Source organism: Labrus bergylta, chromosome 17 (assembly GCF_963930695.1).
Source record: "Labrus bergylta chromosome 17, fLabBer1.1, whole genome shotgun sequence".
Lineage (NCBI taxonomy): Eukaryota > Metazoa > Chordata > Actinopteri > Labriformes > Labridae > Labrus > Labrus bergylta.
The window spans coordinates 18,093,848-18,110,950 of NC_089211.1; the positions used below are offsets into that span (position 1 = coordinate 18,093,848).

Here is a 17,103-nt window from a genome sequence, read left to right on the forward strand (position 1 = left end):
CCGGATACAGCATTGATGTTGAAGTTGAAGTCAGCTGTATTTCAGTTTTATGCACAGCTCAAACACAAACACTGTCAAAAACACTCTCACACTCACAAACACTCATTATCACCAACAAACACAAGCAACCAAACATACCCAAGTTGCTGGAGGTCTGTAGCTATTTCCTGCCGATGTTTCTCTTGTTCATATCTTTTGTGATAGGAGGGGATGACACATCAAACAGGCATGCCTGCTGTTGCCAGGTTGCTTTCAGAGACGCTGTATTCCATTGCGCATATGCAATCTGGAAAAAAAAACTCTGAAGTTAGGCAATCAGTTTGTGTCTCTGCCTTCACTGTGCAAAAAGTATGAAGTCGTACGACCAAAATTTCAATCATGCCAGAAATGTATCTGACTGGTCGAGAGCAGCTGATTGAGCCCTGATCAGCCGCCGTGTCCCTCTGTACACTGTGCAGCATAAAACGTGTGATTCAGCTTCAATTTGGCCCATCTTCAAAATCAAATGCGACTCAAAAATCAGATCAGAAATGGCCTACGTTAATCACCCATAGAGTTTAATTTTGCACTGAGTTGAGAGAAAGAAATCAAACTTTTTATCAATTGTTAGCTTTACACATTATGCTCATGGTGCCTTTTGTGTGGCCCAGTATGTATTAGAGAAACTTTCTCCCTGTTATTGTTTGGAATATAAGTGTTTAAAGGTATACATTAACCAGAGATGAAGATGGTATGTCTTAAAACACAATGTTATTGTTTTCTGCAGTTAACGTTACTCAAAACCCTGACGATGGAGAAATATTCTTTCCAATGTGGCCGTTGGCTCGACATCAATGAAGACGACAATGAGATCGTCAGAGAGCTTCCAGCTACCAGCAAGGTCATCGATGAGCCGCTGCCCTGTAAGAAACAAACTAAGAAAAACACATGCAAATCCGTTCAGGTGATACTTAATACAAGCGAGCTTCTTTTTCACCGGGAGCCAGTGCAGAACTAAACTCTATGTTGACATTAAGAAGTACATGCACGATGATGAACCAGTTTTTCTTTTTCAGTGATAAAGTATCGTGCAACAATCTGCACCGGCAATGTCGGCGGCAGTGGCACTGACGCAACCGTCTTCCTCAACATCATTGGTGACCTTGGTGACACGGGGGAGAGACTCATGATCACGAGCAAAACCAATGTCAACAAATTTGAAAAGGGCAACGTGAGCGCATCGTTATTACAGACCTTACAAAGAACATACATTACTATGGTCGGGAAAATGCACTGCAGGCTATTGGAGTTCATTTGATTTTTCCTCTTCTTTTTTTTTTCCTTCAGCATGACGAGTTTCTCATTGATGCCGTGTCCCTGGGCCAGGTGCGCAGGGTGCGTGTAGGCCATGATGGACGCGGCGGAGGCTGTGGCTGGTTCCTTGATAAGGTGATGGTGAGAGAGGACGGCCAGCCTGAGAGTGTGGCCATTGAATTCCCCTGTGACAGGCAAGCAAATCATTTTTACACATGTCATTAAGGAGTAGTTTGATCACAACTATACTTTTTTTTTAAGGGTTATTTCAGATCTATCATATGTTTATGCTAAATAGGACACTGCAGCTGGGAGACATATAAATATCTAGCTGGGGTAAATATCTAGCCGTAATCTGTACAAAGTGAATCCATTTTCAATCATACTTAAGATCTGTGCAACTTAAATGTTTTACATATTATTGAGTTCAATTTGGAGATCCTGGGATGCATATACTGTAAAACTTTGGACAAGGTCAGGCAGGATGTCTCTCCCCACTTTCAGTCTTGGCAAGAGGAAAATATAAAAAAAAATATTAAGTTAAATCGGAAAGTTTTGGAGTTAAATATTTACTCTACTCTCCCTGACTTACCAAAACATCAGGCAGCTGGACAACATTCAGTGGGGTGTGTTTAAGCAGTTAGGCAGGTGATGGATGGGTTTGCCTTGACAAATCGGCACTAAGTGCGTAATGTTCAGCCAGCTCTGGCAGTAATTGGAGCCAAACCACAAGGCTGGGGTGTAGTGTTGCGTCTGGAAGGAGACTCTTCCTGTCCGTCTGTCTGCCTGTCTTTGTTGTTTGTTTTTTTCTAGCGGCCAGTGCAAAACAATTAGTAATTTGAGTCTTTTGTGTTGCTTTTACTGGACATGTTCTGTTATATCTTAAATGTTTAGTCATTCAAAATCAGAGCTTATGCAATACATACAAATTTTCAACCACCAAGTATGATTGTGATATATTTGTTATGTTGCAGAGGAACTCTGGAAGGGAAGTAATAAATTAACACACACTCATTTTTACCCATGTATTGAGCTGCATTCAATCTGGTTGTTGCCCTGTGTTCTCAGGTGGTTGGATCGTAATGAGGATGATGGACAGATCGTCCGCGAGTTAGTTCCAGCTGGAGATGGGCTGCGTCTATTTAGTGAGCGCATTAAATATTATACAAACAATATGTGAAGCCAACTCAAATAATGAGAACATATCTTGTTAATGCTTCTATAAATGACATAACTCTACTAATTACTTTGCTCCCAAGATGTCAGCTATCACATAGCAATCAAGACGGGCAGTGTAAATGGGGCCAGCTCGGACTCCAGGGTGTTTGTCAAGCTGTACGGGGAGAAGGGAGACACTGACAAGATGCTACTGGCAGTTTCAGACAACGACCTCAGAAACTACTTTGAGACGGCTCGCACTGACATCTTTACCATCGACACCTTTGACATCGGACGGGCAAGTTCTTCTGACACATCAAATAAAATAGAGTTTATGTTTCAGACATTTTTATAATTCTATTTTTTAAATCTTGCGTCTACTTTTGTGCTAACAGATCAACCGTTTCCTCATTGGTCACACTAATGAGGGCTTGCGAGCTGGGTGGTTTCTGGACAGCGTGCAGATATCCGTTCCGGTTCATGGGAAGCAGTACATGTTCCCGAGCGACCGCTGGCTCTGCAAAGACGAAGCCGATGGGAAAGTGGAAGTTGAGATCTATCCCAGCGAGGTCTTGGAGATTGAACAATGTAAGTAACAACAACTTGGGCCCTGTTTACACCTGGTTTTAACCTGCATCCTGAGGGATCTGATCACACATGGATGCATATCAAGTACAGGTGTAAATGTACACAAGGTGAACCGATGATGCATTAAGATCTGATCACTCAGTCGATGTTTACACTTACACATGAAGACTTACTTTCCTTTACTAGGGTAATGATAATTCAAGAGATAGGAAATGTGGGGAGAGAGAGTGGGGGGAGGACATGCACCAAATAACTCCAGGACTGGAAATTCAACCTGGGACCAGGAAACAACTAACAAATGTCTTTACTAATTTTACTAATTATAATAATTAGATAATTTTTAATAATTGTAATGGTGTTATCAAATTAGAAGAGTACACAATTAGCTAAAGCAGCAGAGTTATGGTATCACATAAATAATTAATTATGTGTTACTCTCAACACATTTTGATACCAGGTGTAAACAAGGACATAAAGAGTCCCATGCACAACATTGCTCTGCTCTACATAATCTTTCTTTCTATGTTAATACTGTGATGCCACCTCTTTAACAGTGATCAACTATGAAGTAACAGTCGTCACGGGTGACATACGCTCAGGTGGCACCAACGCAAATATCTACTGTCAGATCTATGGAGAGGAAGGCAAAACTGAAGTTCTCACTCTCAAGAGTCGCTCCAACAATTTTGAACGCGGCACCACCGAGATCTTCAAGGTTCAAATAAAGCCTTAGTCATGATACGTCAATTAAGATTGGAGGTTTTAAGTTCCTGTTTTGACAAATGTTTCATACCTACAACCCAGATTGAGGCTCAAGATGTCGGTAAGGTCTACAAGATACGTATCTTCCATGACGGGAAGGGCATCGGAGACGGCTGGTTCCTGGAGATGGTAGACATCAAGCGGGTGAAAATGGCTATGGTGCAGGTGGAGGTGAAGAAGGAGAAGGAGGACACCAAGAAAGACAAGAAAAAGGACAAGAAAAAGAAGAAGAAGGAAGAGGAGGAGGAGGTGGAGATGGTTGAGAAGCTGCAGGAAGTGGTGGAGACTTTTACTTTTCCCTGTAACCGCTGGCTGGCAAAGGATGAGGAGGACAAGGAGATTGTGGTGGAGCTTCTGAGTGAGGAGAATGAAGACCTGGAGAGTAAGTAGAGCAGGAATATGTATTTACCAGATGGTTTGTTTTAATTGTGACATGTTGATGTTTAATTAAGCAAATGGCATAAGCTGCCATGTCTATATTGTGTCTGTTTGTCTTTTCTTCTCAGTAAACTCTTACGAGGTCCATGTTTTCACTGGGACAATGTGGGGGGCGGGGACTGATGCCAACGTTTACATTAACATCTACGGAGAGATTGGCGACACAGGAGAACGCAAGCTCAGGAAGTCAAACAACCTGAACAAATTTGAGAAAGGCAAGGTAAGCTTTGTTTCTGTTAGTCCTAGATGTGCAATTTTTTTTTAATGTGAATTGCAATAATGAGATCAATGTTTGTTTAGAAAGTAGCCAGGTGCTGAAAATGCTTAACTAAGTTTAGCACAAAGAATGGATTAAACTACAGTTTTAATCTCATGTTTGTGGACAAAATAAAAAAAGAGTAATATCATGTTGATCAGTAAGCTTTGGAGGTGCTGAATGGGGGCATTGTAGTCTTCACTGTTTTATCTGTTTTCACAAGCTTAGCTAAATGTCTCCTGGCTGTACCTTTATCTAGAACAAACAGAGAAGTATGGTGTGTAACTTAACACCTGGCAAGACAGCAAATCAGCATATTTCCCAGAATTCCTTTGAGGGGACAGTGTGTGGGTTGCTGGCGACCTACTGGTCAGTTTCTGCTCCTCATGTACGGGGGCTGTTGTCCTCAAAGCAGGCAGCAATGGATTAAATCTGACCTGCTGCTCCTTTCCTGCGTGTCATTCCCGATACTCTCTCCCTGATTGCTGTCTGTGTCTCCTGTTAAGTCTCTCTCCCTGAAAGTAACATTAGCTAACATTTCATTGCATCATTTTCCTAACTCAGTCCCAGAATCCCTTTTTGGGACAAATCATTTCATTTGAATCATTTCAGTTTCCCCAAAAGACAGGTGACCAAGAAACATTTTTGGAAACATTGGGGACATTTTAAGAGGACTACTCAATAGACTCTTAAACCTAGGTCTAATCATTTTATGTAATGTTTTCATTTTGAAATGTCACATAATACACAATCTTTATGGCTCTTAACTTACCAGATCTAACCAGATTTAAACACTATTAACACATTACGGTTTCATGGGTCACTGAGTACTGTCAGTGAGCCCAGAGCTGAACTGGGCCCTTTTTACATGCCAAATATTATAGATGTTTTTTTATTGAATTCAAAATATAAAAAGTGCTCCTGATTGTGCACCACAGGTAAAGTCGATCTACAGAGTGGGGTTGTCGTGATATCAGAATTTAAAACTTCGATATGACACTAGTAAGCTTCAAACAATATAGGTACCTGTTTTATTACCATGGCAACAGTAATAGAAGTTGTGGTCACCTAAAATTGGGCAATTAATTGATTTTTATTACCAAACATTGCAAGCAATCTCCTGCACCTTGTCTAAATTGCACAAATACATTGGCAATAGATCACCTCTGTAAACTGATCGTTTTGAATCTTTTGGACCACCGTTGTCTCTCTCTTTCTCTTGCAGCAACTTTGGGTAAAAATATGATCAGATAGATTTGTTTTGTTTTTTTCTTGATACTATAAATCATTAAAAATAGCACTTACTGTTACTAATGCATTTGTTCGATATGCTGTGTCCTACACGATTGGTATCAATGATACTGTTTCCTAGATAATCCTCTGTTGTATCTGAAGAGCCTTGCAGGTTAAATTAAGATCAAATAAATAAGTAAAACGGTTTTCATGGACTGCTGACCTCAGACCTGCAGCATCACTTGACCTCTTTTGTGTTCCTTTGCAATGCAGGAGGATATTTTCAACATCACAGCGGTTGACCTTGGGGCTCTAAAGAAACTGAGGATCAGACACGACAACAGCCAGGCCGGTGCCGGCTGGTTTCTTGACAGAGTGGAAATTGTAGACAACAAAGATGACAGCACGTGAGTCATGATGTCCGATAGAGAAGGGATTCACTTAATTTAAGACACAAAAGTGAATCTTCACACAAATCATTTAAATTATATATGAAATTCTAACAAAAAAAAATGTATCAATCATTTATTTACATGTAAGAAAGATTCAACACTATTATGCGGCCACTACAAACAAAAATGTCACAGCTGAATATAGTCCTTCATAGTAGACAGTACCTCCTCATATAAAATGTAAGTATAGCTCCCTCTTGTGGTGTGAAATAGTACTAAGTTTCAGAAACAGCTTCTCTGTGGTGATGTAGGATACATCTAAATTTAGATAACTATTTTATCAAAGTGTTTTTGGACACCGGGAACATTCAGCAGTCCTAAACAAAGACTAAAACAGATATTTGTTATTTAAAAAAATGTAAAAAAAAATATACATATATACAATATATTCTGTTGTAGATACTTTTTCCCTTGTAAACGCTGGCTGGCCGTTGATGAGGATGACGGACAGCTCGCCAGGGAGCTGGTTCCTGTGGACGAGGCTTTTATGAAGAAAGGGGATGATGATGACGAAGACTCTGAAACCACACTTGGTCTGGAACAGAAAGGTAACTGAAACACTTTAGCTGCCATGTTCTAAAGAGTCAAAAAGTGACAATTGAAATTAAACATTAAGCTTCAGTTGGATTATTAAGAAGAAGAACAATAACAAGATTTCTTTCTTGTTTTCTTTGTATTTCAGCGATGTCAACAACATACACGATGAGGATAAAAACTGGTGACAAAAAGTACGCAGGGACTGATGCGAATGTGTTTACGATCCTGTACGGCACCAAGGACGACACAGGTTATACTGAACTCGACCTCAAAGCATTTATATTCCTGTGAATATGCTTTTAGATACGGTGGTCAATCTGTGATGTGTGTATCTGCAGGGATAATAAACCTGAAGGCTTCAAAGACTCACAAGAATAAGTTTGAGCAGGGGATGATCGATGAGTTCATCGTGGAGGCTGTGGACATCGGACCACTGAAGAAGCTGCGTGTGGGACACGACAACCGTGGTACAGAAGAGCAGACTCATGCCTGTGGAGGGAAAAATACAAAAACAGTCAAATGGAACAATTTGTGTGATTAAAATGACTTGTGTTGATGTATAGGAGGCGGCTCGGCAGGCTGGTTCCTCGACTGGGTGGAGATCGATGCCCCGTCTCTTGGACAGAAGCTGCGTTTCCCCTGCGGTCGCTGGTTGGATAAAGGGGAGGATGACGGGGCCATCGTCAGGGACCTTTTTCCAAATCCACTTCAGACGGAGCTTTACACACCATGTAAATCAAACTCCAACATCTCTACATCACACTTACACAAAATGTAAGGTATATGATGCACTGATTTTTCTTTGTTTGTTTATGTTTTGTAGTTGTTCCCTATGAGATCAAAATCTTCACGAGTGACGTGTTTGGAGCCGGCACAGATGCCGACGTCTTCATTGTCCTGTACGGGCGAGATGCAGTTTGCACCCAGCAGAAGTCTCTGTGCGTCAACAAGAGAGAGAGGCTGATGTACTTTGAGAGAGGAGCCGAGGACATGTTTATTGTTGAGGTACAAACACACTTTATAGTCATTAATAGACAAAGGAATAGAATTGGTGCATTTAACATATTTTTCTGAACACATTATTCATTTAGTGATGTTTTTGTGCAGCTTGAAGACGTGGGGGATGTCATTGAGAAGATCCGTATCGGCCATGACAACCGCGGGGTCAACCCAGGCTGGCATCTGGACCGAGTGGAAATAAGACGTCTGCTTCGGAAAGGAAAGGTACTAAAGAGGTGGAGGAAGTATTCAAGTCCTTTACTCAAGCAGGAAAAAATGACAAGAATAAGACCTGCTTTGAAAACGTCTCTGAGGTTTACATGAACACTATGAGTAAAATGTTCTTAAAGTGTAAAAAGTTACAGCACTTAAACTGAGACAGAATGTTCCCAGCCTGTGTAATACTAAAATATGTTATCATGATTGATGTTTAATCACTGATACATTCATGTAAAATTATGTATCAGCTGTTTTTTTGTAACATTGCATCATATTTGATAAATTATCAAATGTTTTGTTTATTTAAACCTGATCTGTTAACTCTTAAAAAAAAAAAAAAAAAAAAAAAAAAAATCTGAAGGCCTACATACAAATAAAATATTTGCTTCTGAATTTCAATGGATACATGTAAACAAGTAAAGTACTATAAATGACCTCAACATTTTTATTTTTTTAATTTAATTGAGCTTTTTTCAAAATGTCCTTAAGTACAGAAGAACAGTTCCATACACTTACATGTGATATGTAGTTTAGGTTATAAAAACATTTTTAAAAATTGAAGCAGAGGACATAGCATAGTATGCTCTGATCAGCTGGTGACAAACAAGCACTACATTTGGTCAGTAGGTGGAGATATTCTCTTTACATATAGATGTGGTGAGTGTATGTCTCACACACTGGAACAAGCAAAGACAGTGATCACTGAACCTCTTCTTAAGCATCAGCAAACCAATTAACCCCTAGTCTCTTCCCCTCTCTCTGTAGGGTTCAGAGACCGTCATCTTCCCCTGTGAATGCTGGCTCGCCAAATCGGAGGATGATGGAGAAACGGTGAGAGAGCTGGTGCCGTCTGACATCATCACTGAGAAACTTTCTCGAGACGGAAACCTGAAAGTCACTGAAGTCGAGGTGGAAGATGCCCTGGAGAGTACGTCAACACACGCCGACATTCAATACAATCAACTGCAATCATGAACAGAAAAAATGAAGGAATGTTGTGCAGGATTTAACTCCCTATTATGTCCTGTCTGCTCTTCAATTTCTTAGCATTTGTTTGGGATGTAGACATAATCCCCAAATTAGTTTCTGTTCTGACATTGGCATGAAATAGCTTCAAAAAACAACTTTCTGTAAGCTCTATATTCGGCCATTACCTGAGACCAATGATCTATGTGTCTTTCTTTGATCATCCCCTCAACAGCTCACACATACAACGTGTCAGTGATGACAGGTGACGTGTGTGGAGCCGGAACCGACGCCAATGTCTTCCTCACGATTTACGGGGACCTGGGGGACACCGGGGAGAGGAAACTCAGCAAATCAGAGACAAACAGCAACAAGTTTGAGCGTGGATCTGTAAGAAAACATGCATTTCACTGATTTGCAGAAAATAGATGACACAAAAAAAGTTCAAACGTCGTAAAAGGTTTTACCCTTTCACCAATGGTTATGTTTGATACCCACAGGTGGATAAGTTCACCATGGAGGCAGTAGACCTCGGACAGGTTTTCAAAATAAAAATCCGCCATGATAACAGTATGGTGAGTGCAGACTGGTACCTAGACCAGGTGGAGGTGTTCGACGTGGACACAGAGGAGGTCTTTCTCTTCTTATGTGAACGTTGGCTGTCCAGGAAGAGGGAGGACCGGCGCATTTGCAGAGTCTTCTATGTCAAGGTAACGTGGGAAACATCTGTGTGTGATAAAAAAACACAGAGAACACACAAATGTCCATGTGTTTTCAGATTGATCACTGGTACATTTGATTGGAAACATTGCCAACACAACACAAAGCGACCGATGCACTGATCACTGAGAACAGTTTTAATCAGAACATCTCTCTCGTGAAAAAAACGTCTCTCTGTGTGAGCTATAATGAGAAATGTTGAGTTTTCCGGATGTGACACCTTAAAGCTCTGAGGAGTTCAAAATAATTTGCCACCCACCTCCAACACCTCAAGCAGAAAATCGAGGAAATCAATACCTCAAATCCTCAGCACATAAATCTACTGCACTGCGTGGCAGGTAAATAATGATTTCACCCGCTTGTATAGTTTGTTCATTCTTGTAAATCTTTTTTTGCTATTGCTGGATTGCTGTTTTTTTTTTAACTTTATTTTAGTTCTAATTAAACTGTGTTCTGAGATAAGAACAGAGTTACATTTATTAGATGTGATCACATAGTTGGCAAATAAAGTCGATTCTTTCTCTGATTTGGGGTTTTCAGAGTTTGAGAGTACATTTCCACATGTACTAAGTACACAGTGAGACCAAATGTTCCTCGAGGACTGTGATGCTACATGAGACAATTGACAACTAAAAATTAAGAATTGAGAATGAAGAGGATTTAATATGAGATTAAATGCGATGACAAGAGGGTGGTTGTCAATAGTTAAATTATTAAACAAAGCAAAGTGGATTGATGAAGCAGTTAATTAAACCAGTAACAACAAGATAAAGTGATAAAGACAAGATAAAGTGACTAAAACAGATAAAGTGGCAATGTTAAAGCGTGTGGCAAAGCTTTTTTTTTAAATGCAGAACATCATCAACTGATCTACATAAGTTCCTATGAAGTGCAGTTGATACAGTATACATTCATACATTTCATACATAGTGCAAAAGTCAGTCACTGTGTGTTGAGGAGTCTGACGGCTCGAGGGGGAAGAAGCTATTACACAGTCTGGTAGTGAGAACATAGTTTTATAATAGATGTCTGCCATGGTAATCAATGGTAATCACTATCATTGCACAGTATATCCTTCAAAGTAGATTTTGTGTTTCTATAAATCTTATATACAATAAGATACGGTACAATACGCTACACTTTGTTGACCCCTTAGGGAAATTTGTTTGGATTCAACAGAAGCCTATACCAATGAGAAACACAACCCACACACATTGCCTTTATTGCACAATTATAAAAACACACCACAAGAGGAAAAGTGCACTATGCCATGTATCTGTTTTTTTCTATTTTCAGGATTATGAGGGAGTAAGAGAAGGCCTCAACGGTAAGAAGAACTCAGCACTGACAGTGAAAAGCGTCGACAGCAACATGAACAAAAAGAGCAAAAAGAAAAAGGAGGAAGAAATCGAGCTCCCGAGTAAGAAAATCAAGAATCCTCAGCACTGCACGCCTGATTCATCCTCTGCTCTGTGAATTTTCGTCATAAAATATTCCAACTCAAACATCTCTGCATAATCTCTTGTTGCTCTCATGAATGAATAATTGCTGTTTCCTTCCTGTACAGTCATACCGTACCACATGACCATCTGTACCGGACTGGAGCGTGATGCGAGCACCACCAGCAGGGCTTATGTGATCATTATCGGGGCCAATCACACCCAGACAGAGAGACTGTGGCTGGACCTGCCGGATGGGAGGAAGGGCTTTGAGTCCGGCTCTCTGGAGAGCTTCGAGACCCACGGTTCAGACGTGGGGGAGATCAAAAAGGTCGAGGTGAGGGAGGTCGGTAGGGGGGAGTTTCAGTGAGGATTGAGCACTCCCAAGCGCCCACACACTCATGATCACACACAAAAAAAAAATACGCCCCCATTGCTGGACGTGATTGTTTCTCTTCCCACCTGCAGCTCGGCCATGATGGTGCCACTCCTGAGAGCTGCTGGCTGGTTGATGAGCTGTCTGTTGCTGTGCCAACCAAAGGGGTCAAATACATCTTTACTTGCAAGTGCTGGCTTGCCAAAGATCGAGGAGACGGTTTGACGGCGAGAATGTTCAACGTGCTGGATGCAGAGAACATTTCGATCTCCCAGAAGGTATGTTGACGTAAGACAATGAATACAAAGCACAAACATGTTGCAGAGAGCGTTCACCACAGTCAAATCAAATAAGATGACAGACATATAACAATTAATCAATTTATATCACACCATCAGAAACAAACTGATTTACATAAAAAGTAAATAAGAATTCATCAAAAACTAATTTCTGTAACTTCCTCCTGTCTGCATCAAGATTAAATGGATTTAATTATGTATATTTACATTTATATTCTATAGAGAGTTAATCTGCAATTAAAAGTGTAATTTTGAATATGTAGGCTTGATTAAAATGGATACAAAGGTACAAAAGTTTTTTTGCTCTTAGAAATGTCTAGAATATTGTATAAACATTTCCCAAGACGTTTTTTTAAGGTGTTGGCCTGGTTTGTTATTTAGAAAAAGTCTTTGACAACTGTATAAAGCCTTTCTATTATAATTGACTTCAGTCGTTTGACTCATTGTTGCTCCTCAATTAAATGGCTAATGTAGTTCAATAATATGTCATGTAAATCTATTATACCTCAAGATATTTTATTATCCGGTGATACCAGACAGAGTGGTCTCCTATCTGCATATCGTTTCTTTTAGAAGATGAAATGAAATGTATAAAAAGTATCTCAATTTCTCATTAACATTTCCTTGATTTGTAACTTTCATTACTTTTGAACGGTCTCTCCTTGTGTCACTGTGTTAAAAGAGGTGTTCGCACTAGAGCTCGACCGATTAATCAGCCAGCCGATAATATAGGCCGATATTAGCATATCCAGTGACTATCTGTATTGGCTAATTTTATCTCACATGTGTCGATATTACTAAATATATTCTACAAATAGCATTCCATTTGAGTTTCATTGTATTAAACTTGCAGTTCTCTGTTACCAGCAGGGTGTGCTATATGGATTACAACAAGCATTATCACTCTCCAGAGTGTCAAGCGGCGATGCACATACATGCACAGTTACTTTCCAGTTGAGTGACCATCTAGTCTTACTTACACTGTATTTATTTTCTACAAGTGTTTGATAACGGCATTTGAGGGATAAACAAAATAAATGTGTGTGTGTGTGTGTATCTATATATAATGTATCGCTACAGATCGAACATAGATCTAAGAAAGATATCGGCCGATATATCAGTATCTGATTTTTTTTCCCCCCACAATATCAGTATCGGCCTCAAAAATCAGTCAGGCCTAAGTTCACATATCCAACTCTTATGACGTAGGTGCAAAAGAAATCGAACTGACACATGGAAAAGAAAAAATCCTCCACACTTCTCCTGCTTGGGAGAGCTAGATTAAAAAAAAACCCCACAACATTTCGGTCCCTCTGAACCTTCTTCGTGGTGTTTGAGAACAGTAGAAGGGTAGAGTGCAGGATATTTTCTTTTCCATGTCACTGTATCACTGTAAAAACCCACTTTGAATAATATCAGTCTGAATTATTTTACGGGTGTTTAAGACAACACGTCCCCCTTACAATTGCTAGAAATATGAAAGAATGTATGTGTGTTGTTCAATAGCTGCAGCAGGTTATATTCACAGCCTTGGCTAGCGATGGTTACAGGCTTTTAAATCTTTCTAGAAATAGTTTAATTATTGTAAGTAACATGTCAAATGCTCTCTTGGCAGATTATCTATGAGGTGACCGTGGTAACAGGAGACGTGCAACACGCAGGAACAGACACCCTGATCTTCATGTCTGTGTTTGGAGCAAACGGCAGCACGGAGGAGATGCCGCTGCAGAAGAACGAGGATAGGTGAGAGAGCACGCTAATCAGAAACAATATCAAATCAAACACATTGTTCAATAACTGCAGATTATATACAACTCTTGGCTGTTTGTTTGGTGGATGACAGGTTTGAGCGGGGTCAGGAGGACACTTTCAACATGGAGATAGATGACATCGCCCCATTGAGAAAAATGAGGCTTCGTATTGATGGTTCCGGCAGTCGACCTGACTGGTTCTTGGATAAGGTCAGCACACTTGTAAAGGAAACTCTCAAAATTACAATCAGCGTCTCTTAGGAGATAACACCACTGGCTTTATAAAATAATCTATTCATTTATGTTTGTGGCTCGCGCTTCTAAATTTCTAGTTCTTGAAACTGTCCATCAAGACTTTAACAGTTTTATTGGACAGGATACTAAACCGTTGAGAAATCTATGAACTAAACTCGAGCCAAATCAAACAGACATGTTACGTGAGGTGTTAAAGTTAAATAAAACATATATATATAACAGAGGAAATGCTTCAAGTAGACTCCTGTACAATTCACTGTTTCTCTTCCTCATTTTGTCAGGGCCCAAAATGCTTCTCAGGAACAAACTGCAGATCTCGTCCATAAAACATAAAACCAGGAGCATAAAAAGCAGAACAATACCTAGTCGCTTCTTCCAAAATCAATAATACAAAGCAGTCACAGGTTTGTGTTTTTACCCTGCCTTTGTATGCTATAGGTCACACAGGATCATTCAGTCTATTATATCACACAGACACACATAGACATACACACACATAAACAGATCTATCCATGCCTGCAGGAGAGCGGTCAATGATTCATCCATCCACCCACCCGCAGACAAAGACACAGACACATATACGCACACACATAAACAGCAGGGCCCAGAGTTCCTGGAGTGAGCATATTGACCCACTTTTCTCATCATCATTCTACTGTTGGTGCTTGCATCACACAGACACAGACACAGACACACACACACACACACACACACATACATTGAAACACAGGGTAATGAGCCCCATCTGTCTCTGTATTCAGTGTAGAAAGGATGTATTTAATAATCAATTTTCTTTAAGTGCCAATTTGTGTGGAAATCACACGTTTGTAATGCATGGTCCAGCAGACTAATCAAGTACCTTTGTGCATAGTTTAAAAAAAATGTCCAGTATTTTTTCTCCGCCGCTTACCCTGTGAGGACAAAATCACTGCTCACCTCCAAATTCAATCTGATGTCTCATGACAAAACTCTGACGCTTTGATGAAACAGAGCACATTTCCTATGCAAATGTCCTCCCTGTTAAAGGCACCATGCCTGCAGAGCAGCAGAGCAGTCAGGAACAATACCCTGCCTTGTCCGTTTGTGCCTGGGACTCGGCGGCTGCGAACATCTCCTTGATTTGACCCTGCACAGAGCCTTGTGTGTTCAGCATCACAAGCAGATGTGCTGCCTCTATGGATTGCTGGGTCTCTGTATTGAAATGGACACAACAGTGCACCGGGCAAACTGCCAGCTGGTAATCTGCCCCAATAAATATGCAGAGGGGAGAGCTAATACGAGTGTGGGCAGCCTGCAACTGAGTCTTTGACTAGTGATGAAATGTCTCCTAGGGCTAATGATCTGACACTGGGGAGGAGTAAGAGTTTGTGTACATACCTGAATTAAATTAGTGTGGCTAATATGTGACAAAGAATATATTTATAATGATTCTTATCTACTGGAGTTGACTCTAGTGGTATGAAATTCACAGATGATATTAAATCAGTAATAGGCTAAGAGCACTACATGTAACGTGTCACTTTTAGATGCATCTTTCCTGTAATAATGGAATGAAAGAATCTTTGTTTTCCCATAAAAATGAAAGAAAATCTTAGAATACATCATATTATCATTTTTAAGCATATAAAAAAAAAAGCGGTCATTCACAGATATCTGGTCTCATACTTTCAGATGAATTTTACGCTTTGCTGTGAAAGTTGACATTAATAATGAATAGCATTTGATGTGACATAATATATATGAAGAGAACGCGCTCTGCTTCCAGGTGATCACGCGTAACCTGACCACAGAGGAGGTGTCCGTGTTCACCTACGAGGAGTGGCTCTCCAGGACCCGAGGACCCAAGAGAACCATGATCTGCGAGATGGCTGCTGTGGTGGACGAGGAGGTGATGGTGGAGCTCACCACCTACATCATCCAGGTCAAGACCAGTGACTGTACAGGTAAGTCTTGTGCAAGGATGGCTGCTGACTGTAGCCCATAAAATATATTTATATTATATCACTTAGTCCCATTAAAAAAACAGTTTTCACATCAGTTCCTAATGATGTTAGTTATAAAAAAAAATGAGTGCATGATTAGATATTGCATTCCAATCCATTAATTAGAAATGTCAAATTTGTGACACATTTCGTGTAAGTCTACACATCTTACTATCTAGAGCATTTTTAGCCTGTTACCTCTTTTTCTACTTAAAATGTTCAGATGTGAAAAGTCTGTGTTTCTGGATAATTGCTTTTTATTGAGGATCTTTTAAATCTGACTCCACACTCTTCCAAATAAGTGCTATACTTTGTTAACGTTTAGAATCGGTTACAATCTCGATGAAACGCTCATTGCTAAGCTGGAGGTAAATGTTACACAACTCATTGTCCTCCTTTGACCTGTGCCTCTGTAGACGTTTACGTTTCCAGGAGAAGCTAAAGTGAAATAATTCATATTCAACTCAACATGGTAACGATAGAAACCCCCTTCAGGAAGCCTCCTCACAGCTTGGCTCCCTCTTTTCTTCATGCTGAATTTTTCTGCAGCTCAGCCGCCCTGCTGATCAATACGATAGCATAGCAAGCAGTCTGAGCTGACTTCAAAGTACTGCTCTCTGCCCTTGGCAGTTACTGGAAGCTAAGATGTAGCCATGTAGCACAACTGAGGCCTTGAATGGAATAATGAGCCTGGCTGATAGACACACACACACACACACACACACACATACACACACATGCTGACATTACATAGGTGAAACTCTTTGTAAAGGTAATGGTCTCCTCTGGGATATCATGTAGGGAATTTCATGTATAGTGTGACGAACATTTGAATGAGATGTAGGTATACGTACGTGCATATTTAAAGGTATATGAAAAGAAATATACTCTTGAGGAATTCTTGGAGTTACTTTAATGTTGCTAATGCATTTTTCGCTAGTGCACGCTCAGTGTGCCGACTTGTGTAAAAGTAGGCCACAGAAAACATCCTGCAGTCTGAGGATGTCTGACTGCTTATTACACGTTCACTTAGTGTCTATCTCACCGCGTTGAAAGAATAGAGCACTGAGGAATCACAGAGTTGTTGCCTCTATGCTCATTTTACTCTCTTGCATAATGCGGTTAATTGTTAGCTGGGGAGTGTCCTCGGGGCTTTGCAATCTCAGTTTTAATTCAACAAATCATTTCATACGTTCCTCCAGCGCTTAATGTGCAGTTTAGAAGATCTACATCAAAGCATGCATTTCATAATTTATAATCAACACACTCCATGACTGTTCACAGATGACGGCGAGAAAATGTTTTGTTTTTAAATTTTCATGAATTTCATGCTTTCAGTCAGATATGTAAAATACTTTTAGATTTGCAATAGACATTAAT

The 17,103-nt window shown here is 40.1% G+C and overlaps 1 protein-coding gene across 1 annotated transcript in view; it reads left to right on the forward strand.

Annotated features, from left to right (window-relative positions):
- Positions 1–17,103, forward strand: part of loxhd1a (lipoxygenase homology PLAT domains 1a) — a 33,580-nt gene that overhangs the window by 12,540 nt on the left and 3,937 nt on the right. The window contains exons 14-38 of the mRNA XM_065965834.1: positions 767–902; positions 1,056–1,210; positions 1,327–1,487; positions 2,362–2,438; positions 2,553–2,749; positions 2,847–3,039; positions 3,594–3,754; positions 3,844–4,183; positions 4,308–4,459; positions 6,002–6,135; positions 6,580–6,728; positions 6,863–6,967; positions 7,056–7,181; positions 7,281–7,448; positions 7,541–7,722; positions 7,825–7,941; positions 8,701–8,863; positions 9,137–9,291; positions 9,402–9,611; positions 10,918–11,041; positions 11,189–11,397; positions 11,529–11,714; positions 13,351–13,478; positions 13,579–13,696; positions 15,507–15,684. Of these exons, the coding sequence (XP_065821906.1) occupies positions 767–902; positions 1,056–1,210; positions 1,327–1,487; positions 2,362–2,438; positions 2,553–2,749; positions 2,847–3,039; positions 3,594–3,754; positions 3,844–4,183; positions 4,308–4,459; positions 6,002–6,135; positions 6,580–6,728; positions 6,863–6,967; positions 7,056–7,181; positions 7,281–7,448; positions 7,541–7,722; positions 7,825–7,941; positions 8,701–8,863; positions 9,137–9,291; positions 9,402–9,611; positions 10,918–11,041; positions 11,189–11,397; positions 11,529–11,714; positions 13,351–13,478; positions 13,579–13,696; positions 15,507–15,684 (4,024 nt within the window). The remainder of the gene's footprint in view (positions 1–766; positions 903–1,055; positions 1,211–1,326; positions 1,488–2,361; positions 2,439–2,552; positions 2,750–2,846; positions 3,040–3,593; positions 3,755–3,843; positions 4,184–4,307; positions 4,460–6,001; positions 6,136–6,579; positions 6,729–6,862; positions 6,968–7,055; positions 7,182–7,280; positions 7,449–7,540; positions 7,723–7,824; positions 7,942–8,700; positions 8,864–9,136; positions 9,292–9,401; positions 9,612–10,917; positions 11,042–11,188; positions 11,398–11,528; positions 11,715–13,350; positions 13,479–13,578; positions 13,697–15,506; positions 15,685–17,103) is intronic.